Source organism: Syzygium oleosum, unplaced genomic scaffold (assembly GCF_021117445.2).
Source record: "Syzygium oleosum isolate NSW1041296 unplaced genomic scaffold, Sole_v2.1 Sole_v2.33, whole genome shotgun sequence".
NCBI classification, from domain to species: Eukaryota; Viridiplantae; Streptophyta; class Magnoliopsida; order Myrtales; family Myrtaceae; genus Syzygium; species Syzygium oleosum.
The window spans coordinates 415,935-437,507 of NW_026607517.1; the positions used below are offsets into that span (position 1 = coordinate 415,935).

General features: G+C 40.0%; 2 protein-coding genes and 1 long non-coding RNA gene across 7 annotated transcripts; all 3 read right to left on the reverse strand.

The window, feature by feature from the left end:
• Positions 1 to 655: 655 nt before the first annotated feature.
• On the reverse strand, positions 656 to 5,467 carry LOC115690326 (DUF21 domain-containing protein At2g14520). 3 transcript variants are annotated; one of them, XM_030616650.2, is made up of 11 exons: positions 4,913 to 5,453; positions 3,249 to 3,325; positions 3,076 to 3,159; positions 2,654 to 2,767; positions 2,479 to 2,565; positions 2,219 to 2,358; positions 2,046 to 2,133; positions 1,686 to 1,759; positions 1,456 to 1,583; positions 1,098 to 1,363; positions 656 to 1,006 (listed from the first exon to the last, which is right to left on the reverse strand). In XM_030616650.2, the coding sequence occupies exons 1-11, from the start codon at positions 5,088 to 5,090 to the stop codon at positions 962 to 964; spliced, it is 1,281 nt and encodes a 426-aa protein (XP_030472510.2). In that variant the 5' UTR covers positions 5,091 to 5,453; the 3' UTR covers positions 656 to 961. The 3 variants fall into 3 exon arrangements, 2 of the variants coding, with proteins under 2 accessions (XP_030472510.2, XP_056160787.1); XM_056304812.1 differs by lacking the exon at positions 4,913 to 5,453 and adding an exon at positions 4,068 to 4,134; XR_008814835.1 differs by lacking the exon at positions 656 to 1,006 and having other exon boundaries at positions 1,255 to 1,363; positions 1,456 to 1,575; positions 4,913 to 5,467.
• Positions 5,468 to 10,571: 5,104 nt separating this feature from the next.
• Positions 10,572 to 12,439, reverse strand: LOC115690330 (uncharacterized). Its single transcript, XR_004006831.2, has 2 exons — positions 11,466 to 12,439; positions 10,572 to 10,955 (listed from the first exon to the last, which is right to left on the reverse strand). It is a non-coding gene; the product is annotated as an uncharacterized LOC115690330 (long non-coding RNA).
• A 3,071-nt stretch (positions 12,440 to 15,510) lies between these two features.
• Positions 15,511 to 20,367, reverse strand: LOC115690327 (branched-chain-amino-acid aminotransferase 2, chloroplastic-like). Of its 3 annotated transcripts, XM_056304720.1 has the most exons (11): positions 20,187 to 20,367; positions 19,892 to 20,108; positions 18,434 to 18,506; positions 18,061 to 18,238; positions 17,746 to 17,922; positions 17,475 to 17,606; positions 17,080 to 17,175; positions 16,769 to 16,885; positions 16,317 to 16,412; positions 15,921 to 16,033; positions 15,511 to 15,724 (listed from the first exon to the last, which is right to left on the reverse strand). In XM_056304720.1, the coding sequence occupies exons 3-11, from the start codon at positions 18,475 to 18,477 to the stop codon at positions 15,610 to 15,612; spliced, it is 1,068 nt and encodes a 355-aa protein (XP_056160695.1). In that variant the 5' UTR covers positions 18,478 to 18,506; positions 19,892 to 20,108; positions 20,187 to 20,367; the 3' UTR covers positions 15,511 to 15,609. The 3 variants fall into 3 exon arrangements, with proteins under 3 accessions (XP_056160695.1, XP_056160694.1, XP_056160696.1); XM_056304719.1 differs by lacking the exon at positions 19,892 to 20,108 and having other exon boundaries at positions 20,187 to 20,366; XM_056304721.1 differs by lacking the exons at positions 19,892 to 20,108; positions 20,187 to 20,367 and having other exon boundaries at positions 18,425 to 18,506.
• Between the last annotated feature and the right edge of the window lie 1,206 nt (positions 20,368 to 21,573).

Sequence of the window (21,573 nt, forward strand, 5' to 3'; positions counted from 1 at the left end):
ATTAATTCAAGTTAACGAAATTTACTGATTTGATTTTCATTCCAGTACGTTTAAACGGTGAACAAAAACATAACATAAATTATCCACGTGAGATTTTCAACTCAAATCAGGATATAATAATTCGCATCATCAAATAACATGATTAGTCATTTTTCAAATTAAACAAATTAAAAAGTATTATTTAATATCACACATGGATAATCCATGTGTAACGCTTTTTGTGTTCTCCGTTCAAACGTACCGAATTAGAAACCAAATCAGTAAATTATGTTAACTTAAATTAATGAAAAAACTACATTTAACATTTTAATATACACTAGGGACTAACTTGAATATATACCAAAAGTTTAGTAACCACTTTGAATAAATAAAAAATTCAATGACTATGATGCACATTAGTTAAAAGTTAAGGGACGATATCGTATGTTGAGCCAAAATTCATATACTATTTGTGTCATTTTTCCTTTTCACAATATGTCTTCAAGCAAAAGTATCTTCCATGGCAAAACAGTTCTAATAGCAGAATGAGATATGGGGAGTTCAAACACTAAAGAAGAAGCTTAGAGAGGAGATACCCGACATAGTTGAACTACTTCCATTGCGAGAAAGCTAACAAACAAACGATGCAAAAGGACGACAAAACAGGAGCTGCTCATGGCGCAACAATGGTTTACTTTCCTTGCGATACAACTTCAATAAAAGCAAAAACTAAACATAATGTGCAAGATATACCAATTGCCTTGCACACTTCCCTACAATTTGATATACAATCCCACGAAATAGTATTTCAAGTCCATAATCCTCTATTCCTTCGAAATGATACAGATTCAACTATTCGTAGCTTTTCTTAGTCCCTTTGGTAGAGCTACACCAGTACATGTAATACCACAAACATTGAAATGATATGAAGTACTAAACACTGCTAGAAAATTGTTTAGGATACTCGGCATGGGATCCGATGTCATGAATCTTCATAATGGTGATCTGTCTCATCAAAGATCTCCTCCTGAAGGATGCCACAAAGGAATATGTCAGAAACAAGGTAACTCATGGATATATTGTTTAGAATGCAAGCAACGATGAAGAATATATGAGACCTGTAGCAGTTCTTCTATGACATCTTCCATGGTTATTATGCCCACCGCTTCTTCTTCTTCGGCGAGCTGTGGAAGAGGACTTCCATCTATTTGCAGGATATCTGCATACATGTAATTTGTCCACTTCTTGCTCCTTGAATTTCCCTTAAATGAGCTATTTGAGTTGGGGAAGCTCTTCCATTTTTGCAGAGATCTCTTGCTGATCAATTTCTTCTCTTGCGGAGTCTTTTTACTGTCGATGTCCACCTTGACATCTTTCACAGTACCTATTTAAAGAGAGAGTTGCAAATTCCAGTTAAGTTGACAGAAGACTAACAACGGGAACATTCTCAAGTGGGCGCTGTAAATTGGAACTTACTATCGACAGGGCTCTTGTCAGTAGACTGCTCTGTCGTCTCGTTATGCTGTCTCACAACAACAGCCATGTGGCTGTGACCTTTCTGAAACTCATTTAATATGTCGTATAGAGGCAATGTTTCTGGAACCCTTTGGTCATAGCATAAAAAGACAAGCTAGTATTAACATGACAGCCATACTCATGAACCTCTCTGCTAGTAAATTGCAAATGATCAATCCATAGAAATGGACCTTGGAATTTTCCGAATGGTAACATTTTTCACTGGTACTTCTTCTTCTGGGTGAATGGTCAGCAAATTCTTCACCTAAATGACAGGCATATTACATCTTTCTTAAAGTTGTGTGTTAAATAAAATGAGAACCGCATGACATTTTTCGATTGCAATTATCCTCCAGAGTCAAGGTATTTATAGTCTATTAAAACGCTGAATAATACTTGTCACATCATCAAGCATCTCTCAAATATAACAAAGGCGTGAATCATTTTATAATTGCAGCAAATCTGAAAAGCAGGAGGCAAATAAATCATTATCATTTAACTTATTCTTATAAAAAGAAAAAAACATGAAAATAAAAGTTTCTTGTAGATACCAGAATCAATCCAATTATGTTGGTAGTCTGCTCATAGAAAACCGGCACTCTGCTGTGCCCTTTCTCCAAAACCATGTTCATCAAATCCCTGTGTCATGACAAGTAAGTCCCAAGATTCAAAGCCACAGAAAGAGTGCTAAAATAATCTAATGCATTGAAAACAGCAACGCAACCGATCAAGCTTGGCATTGATGTCAATGGCAAATGTATCGCATATAGGAGTCATGGCATCACAAGCTTTCTTTTCAGAAAGTTCAAGTGCTCCAGCAATAATAGTTGTTTCATCATGCGTCAATTCTCCCCCCTTTCCAGCCTGTATGTGGAAGGTAAGGCATAGCATAGGTTATAAGCACCATCATCCAACAAAAAAACTAGCTTGATTTGCTCACATCCAAATAACAAAGTAACTCAAGAAGGAAACACTGATATTCACCTCATTTCCATGCATGTCGACAAGGGTTTTAAGCTCAGCTCTGCGGAAGAGAGCTACATGTCCATGACCAAGTAGAAAGTCTAATAACTGGAAGCAAAGAAGAAACAAAAAGGATGCTGAGCAAGTAAGCCAAAGTAGATAATAAAGCAACTTTCCTAAACCCTACAAGCACCACCTTGCTGATTGGATATGCAATGGGAAAGCAGATCCAAACAAGAACACGCACAGCTGGAGCCACGGCCGCACCAATTGCCAAACCATATCGAGAACAAACAGACTGCGGAATTATCTGTTTCACGAAGCAAATGGAAGCAACCAGTAGTGCAACCAACAGATAAATATCAACTTAAAACTCTAATGCCAACGAAAATCTGAGATGCAGACTTCATGCATGCATTATAAGTGGTAGAGGGGAAGACGTCATCTAAAGCAGTAGACTAACCCCCAAAGTTGCAGTACCGAAATATTTTTTGTGACAGAAGAATTTTACATGATATTTCCCCCCAAACCTAAATCTAACCCCATTGTCCACCAAATATTCTTTCCCTATTATAAAGAATGGATGTTACTCTAATCACGTGAGAAGTGATTCCCAACCTCTCCAAACAGAAGGATCAAGGTCACTGAGATCAGGATAGCAACCCCAGCTGAAACTAAGCTGTCAAGAAAAATAGGAAGGGCCTGAAGATGAAGAAGAAAAGGCACATGAGACGTAAGCATCCACAGAATCATAGTGTTTATATATATATACACAAGTTATTGGAACTTACCTCCATTGCAGCAGCATTGCATATCAGTAATGTGCAAAGAAGAAGATGTTGATTTCTTACAACTGGCAGTATCTTGGCTATAACAAAGCATAAGTGGAATTAGAAAAATGTATATGGAATCAACAACGTTGTAACCCAACAAATGATAATAGAATGGGAATAGACGATGAGGAATTAATTGAAAAGTAATCGCAATATAGCTAGTTGAGAACAGTCTTTCCAACTACTGATCATCAAAAACTGGATAGCAAGTATGCCAATACTGCCACTCCCAAAAACCAAAAGTGACCGCCCACAACTTGTTATCGTCAATGCATTTCATTCTTTACAAAGTCTTACCACCTACAAATGGTTTACATGATTCTCAAAATCCCAACCATTTTCCTTTGTACTTTTTGCTAAGTGCTTTCTACCATTTTCAAACCAACCGCACTGGAGGCAAGCATGTGGACCCTTGCATATCTTGATCATCAGCCCTTCCAAATCAAATTTGTCCATTGCCACATTCATTTTCTACTTATTGTCAGTGATCACAACAGATCGCGATCCAAGTAAGGAACCCAAATTAGCTCTCAATTAGCTCGTAATCGTGATTACAAACTTGCATCTTTTAGCCATCCAGTTGTGCCAAGGCCCACCATGCATCACAATGTTTGCGTTGGTACTCGCCAACTGCAAGTTCATATCTAAAGATGACTTAAGTGTTTTGCAGAAGCAATAATCTCATTTTTATGTGTCAAGATATCGTATCCAGAAGCATACATCAAATTTGCAGTGGAAAAGCTCTCATGCTAAGATCCAGTACATGCTCATTTTCACCCACGTGAATTCTCGCGAATGCTAGAGGAAAGGGCCTACAATCCTTCAGCTTAGAGAGTTGAACTCTAGTACCGACATTCCTTTCCTTTGTTTCTGGATAAAATTCTTAGGGGTTATATCTACCCATCACCATGGCCAAGAAAAAGGACCAAATCCTCCCTTAATGAGTTCCCTACATTACAGAATACTTCATAGATGCATCAAGGGAAACAAATAACTGATTTCGAGCTGCCTACAACAAAGCAAGAGCCAGCTTGATTGGGAGCAAAAGCATCAGCAGCACCCGACATAACTACAAGCCCACGCTGCCAAATGATACCAGCACCACCATGTTGTCGCGTATTCACCAGACTACACTTATTCGCCTTAACCAAGTGACGTTACATGTTTTCACGGTACGCTCTGGGTTGAACGGGGAAAGAGCAGTAGAAGTCCCCTGCCCCTACCCAGAGCTATTACATGCTCTCTTTTTTCGCATATTACAACACAAAAAAGACATTTTGCTACAGATCTCGTTAACCCGACATCACGATTCACCATAGATAGTTGAAGGACGAAAGCATAAGATTTCATTCAAGGATAGCAAAGCCGCTAACAGGCGTCGCAGTTGACTGGACATCTACAAGTAAAGGCACTGTCCTGGTGAGGGCCGTGGACCAAAATTTCACAATCAGAATCCTACAACTTGCTGCATTCCTATAATAAAGCCCCGAGTTCCACAGACATCAATTATTTAAAAGTTCTCAAGAGGTGTCCACGGGCAGCAATCTTAAAAAGGCGGTTCGATCGAGATTACGACATCAACCCAAAGAGGGAAACCCTATATCGATCGAGCGACAACACACCTGCGTGGCTTTTATCCTTGGGCGTGCCGGACTTGGCAAGGACCTCGAGATCGACGAGGCTCATGGACATGAGCCCCAGCGTGAGGCCGGACATCAACCCGGCGAACACCACCAGCAACGCCACGATCAGTATGTGGATGAAGAAGTTGGTCTCGCAGCAACTGTAATGCTCGGCCATTCAAGCACAATCCCTCCCTCTCTCCCCCCCTCTCCTCTCCCGATTCCCCGGTTCACGCAACGACTCGCAGCTCGACGTTTTCCCCCAAGAACGAAAAAACCCACCCACCTCCGGTCTGTTCGGCGTCAGAGAAGGGGCAAGAAGCGAAGCTGCTCGATCGCCTCCACGGCCCGGGGATTCGTTCCGACTTATATTCAAGAGGTTCCGCGTTATACCACCGCCCTTCTCCTTCTTCTCCTTCTACGGCGGTGCTCCGGCGAGCGAGCGAGCGAGCGGGACGGAGGGAGGAGATGACGACGAGAGCTGGCGGAGGAGAGAGAGAGAGAGAGAGAGGAGAGAGAAACAGGACCGACTGGGGAAGGTCGATGCTGGTCGGTAGAAATTCATACCAGAACCTACGGTCCTCCCTCAAACCGAACCGAATTCAGTTTTTTTTTTTCTTTTTTCTAAAAATAATGTTTTTACTATTCTATATAAATTAAAAAAGGACAGCGTCGCCTGTCATGTTAGTTAATTTATTTGTTAATCAAATGCATCGCATTTAACTAAACAACGATATCTTTGCTTGCGAATCCTGGGATGCCTTTTGGGGCATCTCGATACGAGGTCGGTGATTAAAAAAACATAGGATGAGTGCGCTTTAGAGATTCGGTAACTTGTCGAGAAAGAGCAATTGGAGTCCCTAAGCTTTCGAAAAAAGTGCAATCGAATCTTGAAACTTGTCAAATTGATACAATCAAGTCTTTTCGTTAATTCCGTCTGATTTGAATAATATAAAATGACTGACGCGTAAGCAATTTATGATTTTAGCTCACGGATTTGTAGGACTTTGGCATTTCTAGCATTATGATTGAGTTTCAAATTGATGACCCTCTTCCATCGAAGTAAAACCAATATTATGTCAATACCAAAAAAAAAAAAAAAACCAATATTATGTGCAATGAAGAACTTTCCCTTTCTTAATGAGTAAAAAAAAACTCCTTGGCATTTACACTTTTTTTGCGGATAAATAGACTTAGAATATCTTCATTTAATCATCCAAAGCAAGTCATTTGTCGCCCTTTTACTTGAACACATCTTCTTCACCTTTCACCACAAGTTTTAACCCTTAAAATATTCATATGCCTTGGATAACAACTTAATAGCCTCAGGTATTTAATTTTTAATTAATATGGCTTGATTAAGTGAAGATTGGAAATGAGGGGTAAATGTTCTTGATGAGAAACTTTATTAGGGCAATTATATAATTTTGAAAATATGGAATTTGGGAAATTAGTTCTAATTTTGATGATTAAGGTTAATCTAATCAAGGCATGGTCTTGGAAATTAAAATTATATGAGTTACTTTAAGTTATAGTCAAATTGATATTCTAAGATCTAGTTTATGTAAATGATTTATGAATTCGCATAAAGGATAAGCTAATAAGAGGCAAGACTACGTGTGAATGATTTTATTTGATTTTGTATCATGGGTGATATCGCGTTGATTTAAGGTGAGAATAATGCTAATTGATGCACGCTTGTGCATTTATAATGCTATTGTTATTGATATGATGTAATAAAAAGTCTGTTATATTCATGATACCATTAGAAAATGTTACTAATCATTCTATGGTTCATAATTATATTTCATGAATGAAAACATGGTTGAGTGATTTCAAGAGGATTTTGAATGACTTTAATGATGCTATGTATCAGATTATTGTTTTATGAATAAGAGTATGTGGATTTACCAATGATGATAAATGAATATTTGGCTTTTATTGCTAGGACTGGAAATGCCAAAAGATTAGTGCGATAACATTTACACTGTCAATACATAATTGTGGATGGCAGTGGTGATGCTATGATTATTTGCATTTCAATGACGCCACGTGATGAAGACCTTTGCCACAGATTATTCGCCGGAGAGAGAAAGACTCTGGGAAAAGACGTGTTCTATGCTCTAACACGGGTCTTTATAAGGTTGAGAGCACATCAAGTCCTATGATTCATACATGATATAATATAATTTATGCAGGCTAATATGACTCGCATAGACTGTGATGTGATACAGTGGAACAATCATCGTCATGCGGTTGAAAACCGCATCGATGAAACCTTCATATCGTATAAAATAATACATATAACCTAATATGACTCATGTAGGCTGTTATGTAATATGCACGAAATAATATAGTTTATGCAGCCTAACATGACTCGTGTCGATTGCAATGTGATATAGTGGAACAATCATCGTCGTGCGGTTGAAAAACCGCACCGATGAAACCTCCAGATAGTGTAAAATAATAATTATAATGTTAAATAAATGAGGGAGAAGGAGAAGAGAATGAGAATAAAATAAGAGGATAAAATAAAAATTGTTGTGTTGAATAGATGCACACTAGCGTAGTGGTTAAGATAACGTTGAAATCTTCAGGCTTGGATCAATAATGGACAAGAAGCCAGATCGAACGCGTGACGTGCGGTGGTCTCGAATGCACGGGCCAATTATTAGTGATCACATCGCAACCCCCCCGTTGATGTGACATTATGTTTTTGGTCGAATTTGATTAGATATTTTAATAGTCGAAATTATGATTCAATGATGAACCTTTTCCGCTAAAATTTTATTTATTTTGCGAAAAATCAATAATTTAAAATTTATTTTTTTAAAAAAATAATTTTTGTATCGCTTATAATAATTAGTCAGTAGAAAATATTTTCATCACCAACAACTATTCATGTCTCAATATTTTCGAGGACAATGAAAATATTTTTCATTCTTTTATTTTTGTAAGAGATAGAAGCCATTATTTTTAGGATAATATTTTCTAAATCATTCATTTTTCACGGAACAAACACACAATAAGTAAAACTAATATATATAGAGAGAGAAAGAAATATCACATCGCTTGACTATAGGGTTTATATGCTCTCTTTATGTATATGCGGCCTTCCTCTATCTATAAGATTAAGTCTTTAGGTTAGACTTTCTAACAATATGAAATAAAAAAAAAATCCCCTCGAGGCATTTACACGTTTATGGACAAGTGAAGTTAGAATTACAAATCTCATCATGCATGTTCATTTGGTTAAGGTTTAGTGTTTGTCCAGAATTAGAATCGGAGTCGCCCATTTTAATCCTATCATTTTGTGAGATTTTATGAGACCATTGCCAACCTCTTGCTCTAAAACTATGTGAGATTTTGTAAGATCACTGCCAACTATTCTAAAAGCTTAAACTATTAGATAAATGCATGATTTGATATTTATGTATTCTAATACATTCCATGAAAGAAGTTTTTCAGGGATCTTCGATTTATAAAAGGGCTTCGTTAAAAAGTATGTCATGAGAAATTGTTTAGGTAACCAATCAACAAGCCTCACAATATCGACACACCGCTTGTCACGGGTGTAACCAATATTGTAAGAATCGAACTATGTTATGTTTATGTATCCTTCTCTCTCAAAAATGTTATGTATCCTTGGCATGTCTCCTTGGAGACGGTAGTTACTAGTTAGTGCGATCCTTTATAAACATTCGAACTGATTTGGTTTTGCTTCTCTCGATGATCCTTGATGAAGGAGACGGTTTCGGTATTATCTCTATTTCCCGTGCTTCATTATTTCTCTAAGATGTTCGACCAACGTCATGCAACGACCGAAAATCTCAAGGAATCTGAGAAGACATGTTGCCAATGCCAGGAACATCCACAAGTCAAAAAGGTTACAGTGACACCAAGGTAAACAACAACTCAGTTGACCTCGACCACCTAACCCATGGTATCTTCAAGCATACCCATTTGAATCCCCGTCAAGGTTTCACGCAGCTTCTGACAAGCTGTATCTGCTTGTGTTTTATACTCGAACCTGCATCATGAGATTAAGTAGCAGTGTCAAGGAGCCATACCGATGAACGGCGCAGATCCGATTGCACTAGTTTCGATTCATTGAGGCGTAATCCATCCGTAAATGGCACGGCAGCAGGCTCTTTCTTATGCTAGAGAGAAGGGGGAGATGTGGAAATAAGCGTCAGCAGATGAAGTTGCCAGCTGAGTACCTTCTACCCTGGTGAGTTACACTGCCCATCCATGTGACAACCCCGGCGGTTCCCATACAGAAAGCTTCGTCGGTATCCAGCAATTCATCGATCGTGACAGGGCATTCCTCAACCTGTCAAGTTTACGGAAGGGCTCAACTGTCCCACCGTATACCATCATGAATTCGACAGATTGGGTTTAAGTAATAATCATGAAGGGCTCAAAATCTTATTGAGACAGGGCAAGTAAGACACCGAGGCATGGATGATGTCGTTTCAGGGAGTTCTCTCGACTTGTTTGTGCTCCTATTCAATTGATCGATCTGCAGTAATACTCATTAATAGTCCAAATATAGCCCCAATCTTCCTCCCTAGACAGACAGTAACTTGAGAGCTTCATCATACCCACAGGAATCATCCAAAAGGAAAAAAGGGACGGCTTTCCCAGTTGGCGTAAAATGCGAAACATTTTGATTGCAAAATCCAATCAATAAAAAACATAATGTGAACATAATCACCCGGTAACCAAGCGCACGAGCAATTTCAATAATGCTTTTTTCTTGTGATACCTGCATGGATTATTCCATGTTTTGGGGGAGTTGATATGGTATTTCCCTGCAATAACAAGTAACTGTAAGTATACTAATCGAACAGCAATGAATATCTCACTATCAAAAACAATGATACCCATATATAAATTTGTAGATGTTTGGTGCTCTCCAAAATTCTTTATGTGACAAGTCAATCGCAAAAGGCGTAGTTCCTCGTCAGTGCCACAGCAACGTCGCCTTCCTTGAAATCACACAAATCTAGGAACAGCACCTACTTCAGTTTTCAAGCAAAACATACTAGCCAACAGATCAGATTCTGTTCAACTAAACATTCAACTTCTTCCAAACCTTATGAATCTTGTATGACAAAAGAACCATGATTTTGCAAATCGAAGCTAGAATAGACCACTTGAAATGGTAAACATGCACGTGGGTATCAGCCAATAGCTTCGAACGATGCAAAGACCTCATTTTGGCAGTTTCTTATGAAAATGAATAAATAAATAACTGATGGGAGTCGGCACGATTTGCACGTCAATGAAGTTTGAAAAGATTCCATGCACAAAGTTGTCTGACACGAGAACCTCTTGGACTTCGCTTTCTACCGTGTTTGGTATTGCTATTTGGGCTTGAACTCTTAACCAGGTGATGAAATCAAACCACAATCAAGAAAAAAATAAACATAGAAGTTAACTTTCCCACAAACTCGATTGCTTCCAAGTTCTAGGACAATGGCCAAATAGGACAGAAACTTGAATCAGTATTCGTCTGACGTGAACAATCTCTCCTGTGGGGAGGCCAAGAGTACGTCTTCATCTATTTCATGACCTTGCTAGAGACTTTGGCTCTTTTCTACTAGTTGCATTGCAATCTCAACTGAACTCTGAGAAATCGATAGAAAACAGAGTATTTGATGAAGACTTCCATAACTTATATAAACTTCAAATACATGGTCTAGAACAACCGATCATCGAAAACAAAGGATTCCCATAGACAATTTATATGAATGTGTCGTTGAAACTGAGAACTGAATTCGGACATGAGATGGGCAATTCATATAAGTCGCTCCTTTCCTACAGAGAAATAGAGTCTGGTTATTGCACTACACACAGAATACAAAAACCAGGCATGAGAGAAGCCAGTTCGAGTGATCCCGTGTGGTCGAGCCAGCATCGCATGACAGCTCAAGGGTGAGGCGGTCCAGATGGGCCGGGCGGTCCCGGGGGGCCTGGTGGGCCTAGAGGCCCGCCGAAACAGTCTCGTATCAACCAGCAACAGCACAACAAGCTGAAACTGTTTGAAGCATCACAGAACGAAGAATAAAACTCAGTTCACTTTGGTTCCATTAGCAGTGACTCAATAACGACATTAAGTAAGGTTCCTTAGCTTCCCTGAAGCAGAGAAATATGAAAACAGAGCAGATAAGCAGATATGGCATAAATCAGTAAGACATATTCTAACATATGATTCCCCTAATCAAGCCTCCAAATATTTGATGATTTATGTGGAATCTAAGGGGCATAAAGATTCCTAGGAATGTACACTATGGAGCACGCTCCCCTGTGTCGTTGGCATGTCGATGGACCAATAACGTCTGAGACGTTGCATATTTCAAATGGATAACGATTCCGTCTTCTTTACATACAATCACTTTGTTGAAATCTGATTGGTTTTCTTGAGTAATAAAATTAATCCGTTTAATTTACTCCACAATTTATTTATTAAGAACTGCTAAAATAATCATCTTACTAACAATACACACGCATTGCACAACCTCACAAAGGGAAAATAACATTCACATACCAAGAGCCTATGACATCGCAAAAGCCACCGAGAAATCCTGGCGGCCCCGGCCGAGGAGGGCCCCACCCTGGTGGTCCTCCGGGTCCTCCTGGCCTCATCTCTTTGCTAGTTAACTCGAACAAGCTCTCGGTGCTATGCCCTCACAAACTTTGGAGAGCTGCCCTGCAAAATGTGCCTCCAAACCAGAGCTTCCCCAGAATATGTGGAAATTCGAGAGCTCGAGATTGTTCTTGGTGTTACAGGAGAGAGAACTTTTTTCCCCTGGAAGCATCTATCTACTTTTTATCTTTTTCTTTGATATTTTGCTTTAGCATGTATGTACCAAAAGATCAAGTCTGGTCTCGGCATCTAACGCTTGTTTTCTTTTTCACCAGTTGTTCTTCAACCTAACATTCCAAGTACTGGAATGTCAAGTTCAAAAGTTTCCCATGATTCCTCTTTCATTCATTCGTTCACATTGAACGAAACAACATGCCATTGTAATAATTGTTGCGATGTATATATTCAAAGGCTAATTTGGAGCAGAAATATATGGTTATCCCATGGGAGGATATGCTGATAAGACTTGAGTAGTATAAGCAAGCAAGAATACCAAGTGCGAGGCGTCTCTTTTCCGTGCTTATTTTAAACAATTAGAAAGCTTTATGGGATTCTGGAAGTGGTTAGGATTTTGGAAACAGAGAATCCACAAACCCAGGAGGTCTGGATACATCTCGCTCAGGACCGTCAAAGAGAACATTTTCAACGTCGAGTGGACATATAGACCCGCCAAGGCAGAATAGCTGGGAGCAGCAGGACCACATACATATCATGGTTGAAGTCAGCACCTCTTTGTTCAGTATACCCTCTGGCAACTGAGCTAAGCTTTACAGCTCCCCAGGCCAGGAATACTATAATCGTATTGTTTACCCTTTAAATCACGTTTAGACCCGGCAAGATTCATAGACAAATCACAAGTTAAAAAGAAACCAAATGTTTTGCAAGTAAGACGTTATACCGTTTGGCATAGCTTGTTCGCATCAAGGATCTTCGCTGGTGCTTGAGCGAATGAATTGAGCTCAGCAGGAAGTAAAGGGGAAGAGCACATTGTGCAGATGGAAGAACTGGAGTTGGTGCAGTGAGCAAGCATGCGGGATAAAAATGAACTCAGCCTGTTTTTCAGAAACGCGGGATAAAAATGAACTCAGCTTGTTTTTCAGAAACGAAGCCTTTCGGTGCCTTGTACATCTGCAAATAAACCTCTCTTTGTGCTACAATTGATGACCTAGATTTGTAATACTCCTTATATTCCTAACATTTATTTATATCAGCCTTTTTTTTCCAGGCTACACATCGACCAACTATTCGCCATTAACTGCATTATTTTAAAACACAATTCTAGCAAGATGAAGGCGACGATCCAGAGCCATCTGAGGCCGCCGCAGTAGTCCTCACCATCGAGGATGAAAGCGAGTGATTGTTGACGGAGACAGTGCTGCACTCATTTGAGCAACTTGTGAGAACGACGGCTCAGTCTCAACCTGGAGGAACAGAACAGTGTCACGATGGTTCTCACAACGCCTGCCCGACAAATCCATTCACTAACATTTGTGGGGATGCTTGCATCAACCGGCAGTGTTCAGGACATGATTCACGATATATGAAGTCGAACGATTTTGTCGAGGGTAACCACAAAAACAGAACTCAGGAACGGATCGATTGGCTATTGAATTCATGCACTGACCGCTATCCTAAATATTGATTCGTCGATTGCCTCTTTCATGTCGATCTGCATGTTTCGAAAATCGGTCAGACATGGACGTTGGAGGCTCTGAGCTTTTTGGACCTGATTGGGTTGATCCTCTGTTCGATTGTGGAGCATATCCTGTTTAAGGCGAAAAAAGAGTTCATGTTTTAAACTAATGAGCAATGCTTCTATTTGTCGTTCTTAACAGGTAATAATAGTTACTATAAGAGGAGACCAACTCTATTGAGATTTTGAATTCTAATGTGTAAGTGCACACACAGGGCAGTGAACTTAAGAAACAATTTGATAAGGAAGAGACTAATTAATGAAAGACGAGTAAGGCTATACATAGCCTAGCCCTCTCCAATTGAGTGTGCAGCAGAAAACTAACAAAGAAGCATCCCTTGTACTTGAAGCCCTTGTAATACAAAATCCATGGATCCATATTGGCCTCGCTTTGCTCCAAAATTAGGGTGCGCATGGAATGCATTCCGAAATAAAAATTCTATTCCGGAATGCATTCCGGAATAAAAATTCTATTCCGGAATGCATTCCGGAACAGAATGGCGTTTGTTAAAAAATTTCCAGAATGCATTTTGGAGCAATTTTTGCATTCTGGAATAAAAATGCGTTTGTTAAAAATACTTGATTCCAGAATGCATTCTTGATTCCGGAATGCATTTTTGATTCCGGAATGAGTTTTTGGCAAGAAAAAGAGAAGCTACTTTTTGTAGCTTCTTGATTCCGGAATGCATTCTCCCTATTTTCTCATAATTTTTTTTTTCAGAAAATGCATAAAAATCGAAAAATTCTAGAAAAAATCATAAAAATTTCCAGAAAATAAAAAAAGTCAGATTTCGGGAAAATATGAAATTTGGTGAATTTTTTTTTTAAAAATAAAAAAATTTCAAAACTTCACAGAATAGCTTAAAATACCCGTGGCCACCTACTTTGAGTGAAATTTAAATTTTTTGAGGTACCAAAAAAAAAGAAAAATAATAATAAAATAAAAATTTTCAAAACTTCACAGAATGGCTTAGAATACCTGTAGCCACCCACTTTGAGTGAAATTTAAATTTTTTGAGGTGCCCAAAAAATAATAAAAAATTTCAAAACTTCACAGAATGGCTTAGAATACCTGTGGCCACCCACTTTGAGTGAAATTTAAATTTTTTCAGGTGCCCAAAAAAATAAAAAATAATAAAAAAATTCAAAACTTCACAAAATGGCTTAGAATACCTGTGGTCACCCACTTTGAGTGAAATTTAAATTTTTTTAGGTGCCCAAAAAAAATTTTAAAAATCAAAAATTTCAAAACTTTACAGAATGGCTTATAATACCTGTGACCACCCACTTTGAGTAAAATTTAAATTTTTTTAGGTGCAAAAAAAATTAACAAATCAAAACAGATTTCTGTTCCAGAAATCAATTTCTGGAGCAGAATTAGTCATGCTTTACCAAACAGATTTCTCCTCCAGAAATTAATTTCTGGCAAGAATTCCAGAAATCAATTTTTGGCAAGAATTTGATTTTTGGAGCAGAATGGTTACCATTCGCACTTAGTCGCCCTCTAACCTTACATTACCTCACCCTTTCTCTTTCTATCGCAAACTAACATGCTCGTTCAATGAAAAGCAAGCAGACCTCTGGTTGCAAAATGAACTGAAGCAGTATAAGTTATCTAAAATGAGTGAGTTTCAAAAGCAGAAAAAGTAAAATAAAATCTGAAATATGCTATGCTTTTGGAAAAGGTTTCAATTCTGTACAAGATAATGGATTTCGAACGAAAGGAATAAAGTTACATAAAATATAAAGGAAAACGACTCGTATTTAACAAAAATTAACTTTTTGTAGTGGCAAAGTCACAACATTTTGTTATAGTTAATTACATGTTTACAGAGTGTTCAATGCACCATAGCTAGATCTTCACGTTAAGAATCTGTCATAATATAGTCACATATTTCTCTTGGAAATAAGATTTAATTACTTTTCTAGCAAATTACTTCGGAAGGCATATTTGTTTTAAATAATTTTAATATATATAAAATAAGTATGGCTTGTTCCATAAAAAATAAACCTGTGTCATGAAAAATTATTAATTAACCAATTAAAGACTCTTACAATATCGACATACCATTTGTTATCGTAATAGTTATAATCAATACCGTGAGAATCAAACTATTTCACCCTCTATAAGATATCCGAACTACTTTGGTTTTGCTTGTCTCGGCGATCCTAAGAAAGGGTTTCGGTATATTTCAAATTCTCACGCTTTCGTTTCTCTGAGATGTTTGACCAGCGTCATGCAACAACCGAAAATCTCATGAAATGCTAGAAAACATAATGCCAATACCAAAAGCATCCACAGAGTCAAAAGGTTGGAAGTCTTTCTACAACATAAATCTGACAAACAACAGCTCAATTGACCTCCACCATCCAACCCATGGTATCTTCAAGCATACCCATTTGAATCCCCGTCAAGGTTTCACGCAGCTTCTGACAAGCTGTATCTGCTTGTGTTTTATACTCGACCCTGCATCATGAGATTAAGTATAGCGGTGTCAAGGAGCCATACCAATGAACGGCGCAGATACGATTGCACTAATTTCGATTCACTGAGGCGTAGTCCATCCGTAAATGGCACGGCAGCAGACTCTTTCTTATGCTAGAGAGAAATGGTAAATCAGTAAAAGGGATATGTCGGCAGATGAAGATGCCAGCTGAGTTACCTTCTACCCTGATGAGTTACACTGCCAATGGATGTGACAACCACGGCGGTTCCTGTGCAGAAAGCTTCATCGGCATCCAGCAATTCATCGATCGTGACATGACGTTCCTCGACCTGTCAAGTTATCGGAAGAAAGGAAACATAATTCCGCATATTAGCCCAACTATCCTCCCATATGGCATCATGAATTCGACAGACAATTCAATTTAACTAATAATCATAAAGGGCTCAAAATCTTATCGAGACGGAGCAAGCAAGACATCCTGACATGGATGATTTCGTTTCAGGGAGTTCTCTCTTGACTTGTTTGTGCTCCTATTCAAATAATCAATTTGCAAAGCAAAACATTTTGATTGCAAAATCCAATCAATAAAAAACATAGTGTGAACATAATCACCTGGTAACCAAGCGTACGAGCAATTTCAATTATGCTTTTTCTTGTGATACCAGGAAGGATTATTCCATGTGTTGGAGGAGTTGATATGGTATTTCCCTGCAATAACAAGCAACTGTAAGTATACTAATCCAATATTAATGAATATCTCATTATCAAAAGCAACGATTCCCATATATATTTGCAGCTAGTTGGTGTTCTCCAAAATTCTTTCATGTACGACAAGACAACAGCAGAAGGCGAAGTTCCTTGTCAGTGCCACAGCAGCGTCGTCTTCCTTGAAATCACACAAATCTAGGAACAGCGCCTCTTCAGTTTTTCAAGCAAAAGATACTAGCCAACTGATCAGATTCTGTTCAACTATACATTCAATTCCTTCCAAACCTTATGAATCTTGTAGGACAAAAGAAGCATAATGTTACAAATTGTGCTAGAATAGACCACTTGAAACTGACCTTCACCGAAAAAAGGTTACATGCAGAAGCCTCATCAATATACTTTCCAGTTGCAGCATCCAGGAATACAACCTCAGAAAAACCTTGCGCCTTTGCTCTAGACAGTGCGTTCAAAACCTACGAGAATAAGCGAGTAAAATGGGTTATTGGAAACACCCCGGGAGATCCAAAATATAAGATCAGTATTTGGAATCCATAAATATTAAATGCCTCTGGTTAAGACACTTGTCAGAGAAATACTAACTAAAAGACTTCAACATGCATGAACACATGGAAGTGTCTAATAACAATTTGACAATTTTGGTAATTACCGGTGAATAGTTGGCCACAGTCTTGATGCCTCCCGTTCCACCAGAAGAAGCTCGATGATGCTTCTCCTCAACCACCAGGTTCAGGGACCTCTGGCCCTAGTGTGATGAAGAAGCCAAACTTTGTCAGTACTAAGAGTCACTTCATCGCCTCATAAGCAAAACCAGCTTCGAGTTGGTTAGCACATTAGATATTCATTTCACAAGGAAACGCATACTACGCTTATCGACTCCAATGTCTAGGATCACAATCATGCAAATGAACCGAGGTATGCATCAAGCAACTGAAAATTAAAGAGTCTTGTGAAGGTCGTTCAAGTGAATGTCATTTTGTCATTGTTTTCTCTTTTTTAACCTAAGTGAGAACAAATGGTGGTTCGGTGAGAGCAATCTTATACCTTATGATAGCTTCCAACAGGCGAAACATAGACTAAGAATGTGTATTCCGGCGCTGGCCCTAATCCCAGAGTAGCGCCACTTCCCATGAGCAAAGGCCTTACATACATAGATCCCTTCCCAAAAGGAGGCACCTGTTTGAATGTTCAACCAGAAAATACAAAGGCACGTCACACCAATTGAGAAAACTCGCAATTTGAAGGCATTACACACATTGAAAGAAAACTCGACATAGGACCAAGGCATGCTAGTGCTTCGAAAGAACTAAATTACCCAGCGTTCATTGGCCAGGACAGTTTGCTTCACTGCAGCAACAAACTGCTCAGTAGAAGGTGAAGGCATGCACATTCTCTCTGCACCTGCCTTCATCCGCAAAGCATTCTGTTCAGGTCGGAAAAGCAAAATTCGGCCATCTTCCTTCCTGTATGCCTTCAAGCCTTCAAACACTCCCTACATGCGACAGACTGTTGTTATTTTGGAAACGGTACCATTTCTCACTAAGTATGGTTAACAAGTGCTCCAAGAGAACTCGTTAATAGGACTGCCCTTTCGACAATTAAAGTAAGACAACTTATTGATGCTGCTCACCTGTCCGTAATTGAGAATACCGGAAGAAGGGCTTAGCTCGATATTACCATAAGGAATTAGACTTCCCTGAGAAAAGTTCTCGCCAATAGAGCATTTCATCACATACATATAGTCAGTTGGAGTCAAAGAAAATCCCATTTCTTCCCAGTTGACATCAGGATACTTCTCATCATTATTGCTGTGATTCCAACAAGAGAAATTAGCCAAAAAATGCACATATGTGATAATATAGAAAAGCCTATTCAAGCAAATGCTGTGGAACTAGAAAGGATATTTGCCGAAACAGAAGGAACTTTAAGAATAACAGTGACTAAAGATCACTGCAAACGCTAGTCGATCAGAGCCAAGGTGACAGGCAGTTTACATAGATTACCTGTTGGCATTGGCTTCAGTAGTTGAATTCAGTGATGGAGCCATTTGGTACAGGAAGAAGATACAGTTTCAGGCTGCAAAACGGAGCAAAAAAGAGTGAATGTATCTGTTATGAGAGAGAGCCGCCAAAGAAAGTAGCCTTGTATAACCGGGGAAACAACGGAGAATCTCGTCCACTCACAATTATCTCAAACCAGATATTTAGCTTCTTGTCCTTTAGCAATTAAGCTACTAAAAAAATGGCAAACATGCAAGTGGGTATCTGCCAATAGCTTTGAATGATGCAAGAAAACCTGATTTCAGCAGTTACTTATGAATAATTAATAAAAAACTGACGCGACAGTCAGCACGAATCGCACGTTAATGAAGTTTGAAAAGATTCCCTGCACGATGTAGTCTGACGCGAGAACCTCGGGGTCTTCGCTTTCTACTGTGTTTGATATTTGTCATTTGGGCTTGAATTCTTAACCAGGTGATGAAATCAATCACCACAATCAAGAAAAAAAATAAAAAAATTAATGTTAAGGGCCCGTTTGGTAACGTGCCAAATAGTGAAAATTTCTGTTCTTTTGTTCCCAGAAATAGTTTGGGAACAGAAATGCGTTTGGTAAACTTTTTCTTCCTCGGCACATTTTTGCAAAAATTTGTGCCGAGAAATAGTTTTGGAAGAGAAACAAGAAGTAAAAAAGTTGCTTCTTGTTTTTAGACAATTTTGAGAATCGTTTTTTTTTTTTTTTTTTTTTTCATTTCTTATTTTGTGTGTTGTTCTTCCTGTTGAGCCGGCCGCGTCGCCGGTCTCGCGGCCTGACGGCCTCTGCAGGGCCGGCGAGGGCGTCACGGCCCTCGCCGGCGAGGGCGAGGGCTGGACCCTCGCCGCCTGGGCGAGGCGGCCTCGCCCAGATCGAGCGAGGCCGAGCCTCGCCGTCCGTCATGACGGCGAGGTCGGCCTCGCCTGTGCGGCGAGGGTCCGCCTCGCCCCGCCGGCGAGGGCGACCTCGCCTCCGCCGCCGCCGGCGAGGTCCGTGATGCCCTCGCCGGCTCGGGGGGTGTGGCCGGTCGCCGGCGACCGGCGACCGGCCATGGCCAAAGAAGAAAGTAGAAAAAAAAAATTAAACAATTCAAAATATTATTAAAATATTATTTGGGAACAGAAATTTTGTGTAGTTACCAAACGCATTTCTGTTCTTTTCTACTCTAGTAATAGAAATTTTGGACATTTATCAAACGCCTTTAAATACTCAGAAATTGTTTCCGGGTACAGAATCAAAAAAAATCATTTCTGTTCAGAAATAGCGCCCGGGCACAGAATGGTATTCATGCGCACCCTAAGTTTCCCACAGACTCAATTGCTTCCAAGACAACGGCCAAAAAGGACAAAAAAAAATTTGATAAGCACTCGTGCCTCACGCGAACAATCTCTTGGAGAGGCCAAGAGTACATCAGGGACAAAACGCATCACCATTATAAACGAGGTGATGCAATCGATCTTCGTCGTTCAGAACCAGTATATGCACGTAGAGCTCTCCATCCAACGTGGGGTGGCGGACGTGGCCCGGATTCTGAACACACGACCATGACAAATATTTCGTGTGTCCGAGTGATGGGTCGACATCGTTCCTCGTCGGCCAATGTCCATTACGAACACATACGAGGAAAAACCTCAGAAAACTCGATACCTGAAGCGGTTTTTCCTCGGGCAATTGAAAAATGGGAGAGGAAGATGAGTTGATGCACCGGTGCAGTCGGAAACTTACGTTATAATTCGAGGGCAATCGTCGATATCCGTTGCAGGGTTACGAGTTCGCCACGTTCGGTAGAGAGAGAAGCGAATGCGAAGCGATGCGACGGAGGAGCGATGGCGAGTGATTTGCTTGTGCAGGGGCGCTCGTTTTGCGAACAGCAAGAAGAACCCTCTGGTTGCGAAATATATTGAAGCAGTATAAGTTATTTAATAGGCAAAAGGACACTACAAGTGTCATCAGTTGTGTACGGAGATCACTTTGGTGCCATAACTTTTTTTCGGATCACTTTGGTGCCAAGTCGGAGGAAAAGAGATCACTTAAGTGCCAACTCCGGTAAGTTTAGCCGGAAATTCGACGTGGCATTTTTTATTAATTTCTGACGCCGACGTGGCTCGCTGGAGGATTAGTCATCGTGTACAGTTAGCATTTTTTATTTTAAATAATTTTTTTCCTTTTTTTTTCCTCTTCTTTCCTTTTTCCTTTCTTTTCTTTTTTTTCTTTACTTCCCTCGCCGGCCAGTTGCCGATGGCCGGGCCGACCACCGGCGAAGCCCGGGAAGGGCTGGGCAAGGGCGGCCTTGCCCATGGCCGGCGAGGGGCGGCCTCGCCCAGATCTGGGCGAGGCGACCCTCGCCGGCAACAGGCGAGGCCGCCCCTCGCCCGGCCATGGGCGAAGGGCGGCCTCGCCAGATCTGGGCGAGGCGACCCTCGCCGGCGGCTGGCGAGGCCATCCCTCGCCCATGGCCATCGAGGGGCGGCCTCGCCAGATCTGGGTGAGGCGACCCTTGCCAGCGACAGACGAGGTCGCCCCTCGCCCAGCCCTTCCCGGGCTTCCCCGGTGACCGGCCCGGCCGGCAACTGGCCAGCGAGGGAAGAAAAGAAAAAAAAGAAAAGAAAGGAAAAAGGAAAGAAGAGGAAAAAAAAAGAAAAAATTATTTAAAATAAAAAATGCTGACTATACACGTTGACTCATCTTCCGGCGAGCCACGTCGGCGTCAGAAATTAATAAAAAAATGCCACGTCGGATTTCCGGCCAAACTTACCGGAGTTGGCACTTAAGTGATCTATTTTCCTCCGACTTGGCACCAAAGTGATCCGAAAAAAAGTTATGGCACCAAAGTAATCTCCGTACACAACTTATGGCACTTGTAGTGTCCTTTTGCCTTATTTAATATACATGAATTTCAAATGCATAAAATTTGGGTGAACTCCCTAAAAAAAACCCCAACCTTAGGTCAAGTCCCAAATTTGCCCCGAACTTTTTTTTGTCTAAGAAAAAACCCCAAACTTTAGGTCCAGTCCCAAATCTGCCATGAATTTTTTTTCATCTTAGAAAAAATCCCAAATTTTAAGTTCAGTCCCAAATCTTTCCCGAAATTTGTTTTGTGTAAAAAAAAATC

Excerpts from the sequence above, each read along its gene's own strand:
- LOC115690327 (XM_056304720.1), bottom strand. The coding sequence starts at position 18,477 with ATGGCTCCATCACTGAATTCAACTACTGAAGCCAATGCCAACAG. Across the intron at positions 18,239-18,433 it reads ACTGAAGCCAATGCCAACAG|CAATAATGATGAGAAGTATC; the intron begins GTAATCTATGTA and ends TTGGAATCACAG. Across the intron at positions 17,176-17,474 it reads CTGTTGGAAGCTATCATAAG|GGCCAGAGGTCCCTGAACCT; the intron begins GTATAAGATTGC and ends TCATCACACTAG.
- LOC115690326 (XM_030616650.2), bottom strand. The coding sequence starts at position 5,090 with ATGGCCGAGCATTACAGTTGCTGCGAGACCAACTTCTTCATCCACATA. Across the intron at positions 1,584-1,685 it reads ACCATTCGGAAAATTCCAAG|GGTTCCAGAAACATTGCCTC; the intron begins GTCCATTTCTAT and ends CTATGACCAAAG. Across the intron at positions 1,007-1,097 it reads TCATAGAAGAACTGCTACAG|GAGGAGATCTTTGATGAGAC; the intron begins GTCTCATATATT and ends GGCATCCTTCAG.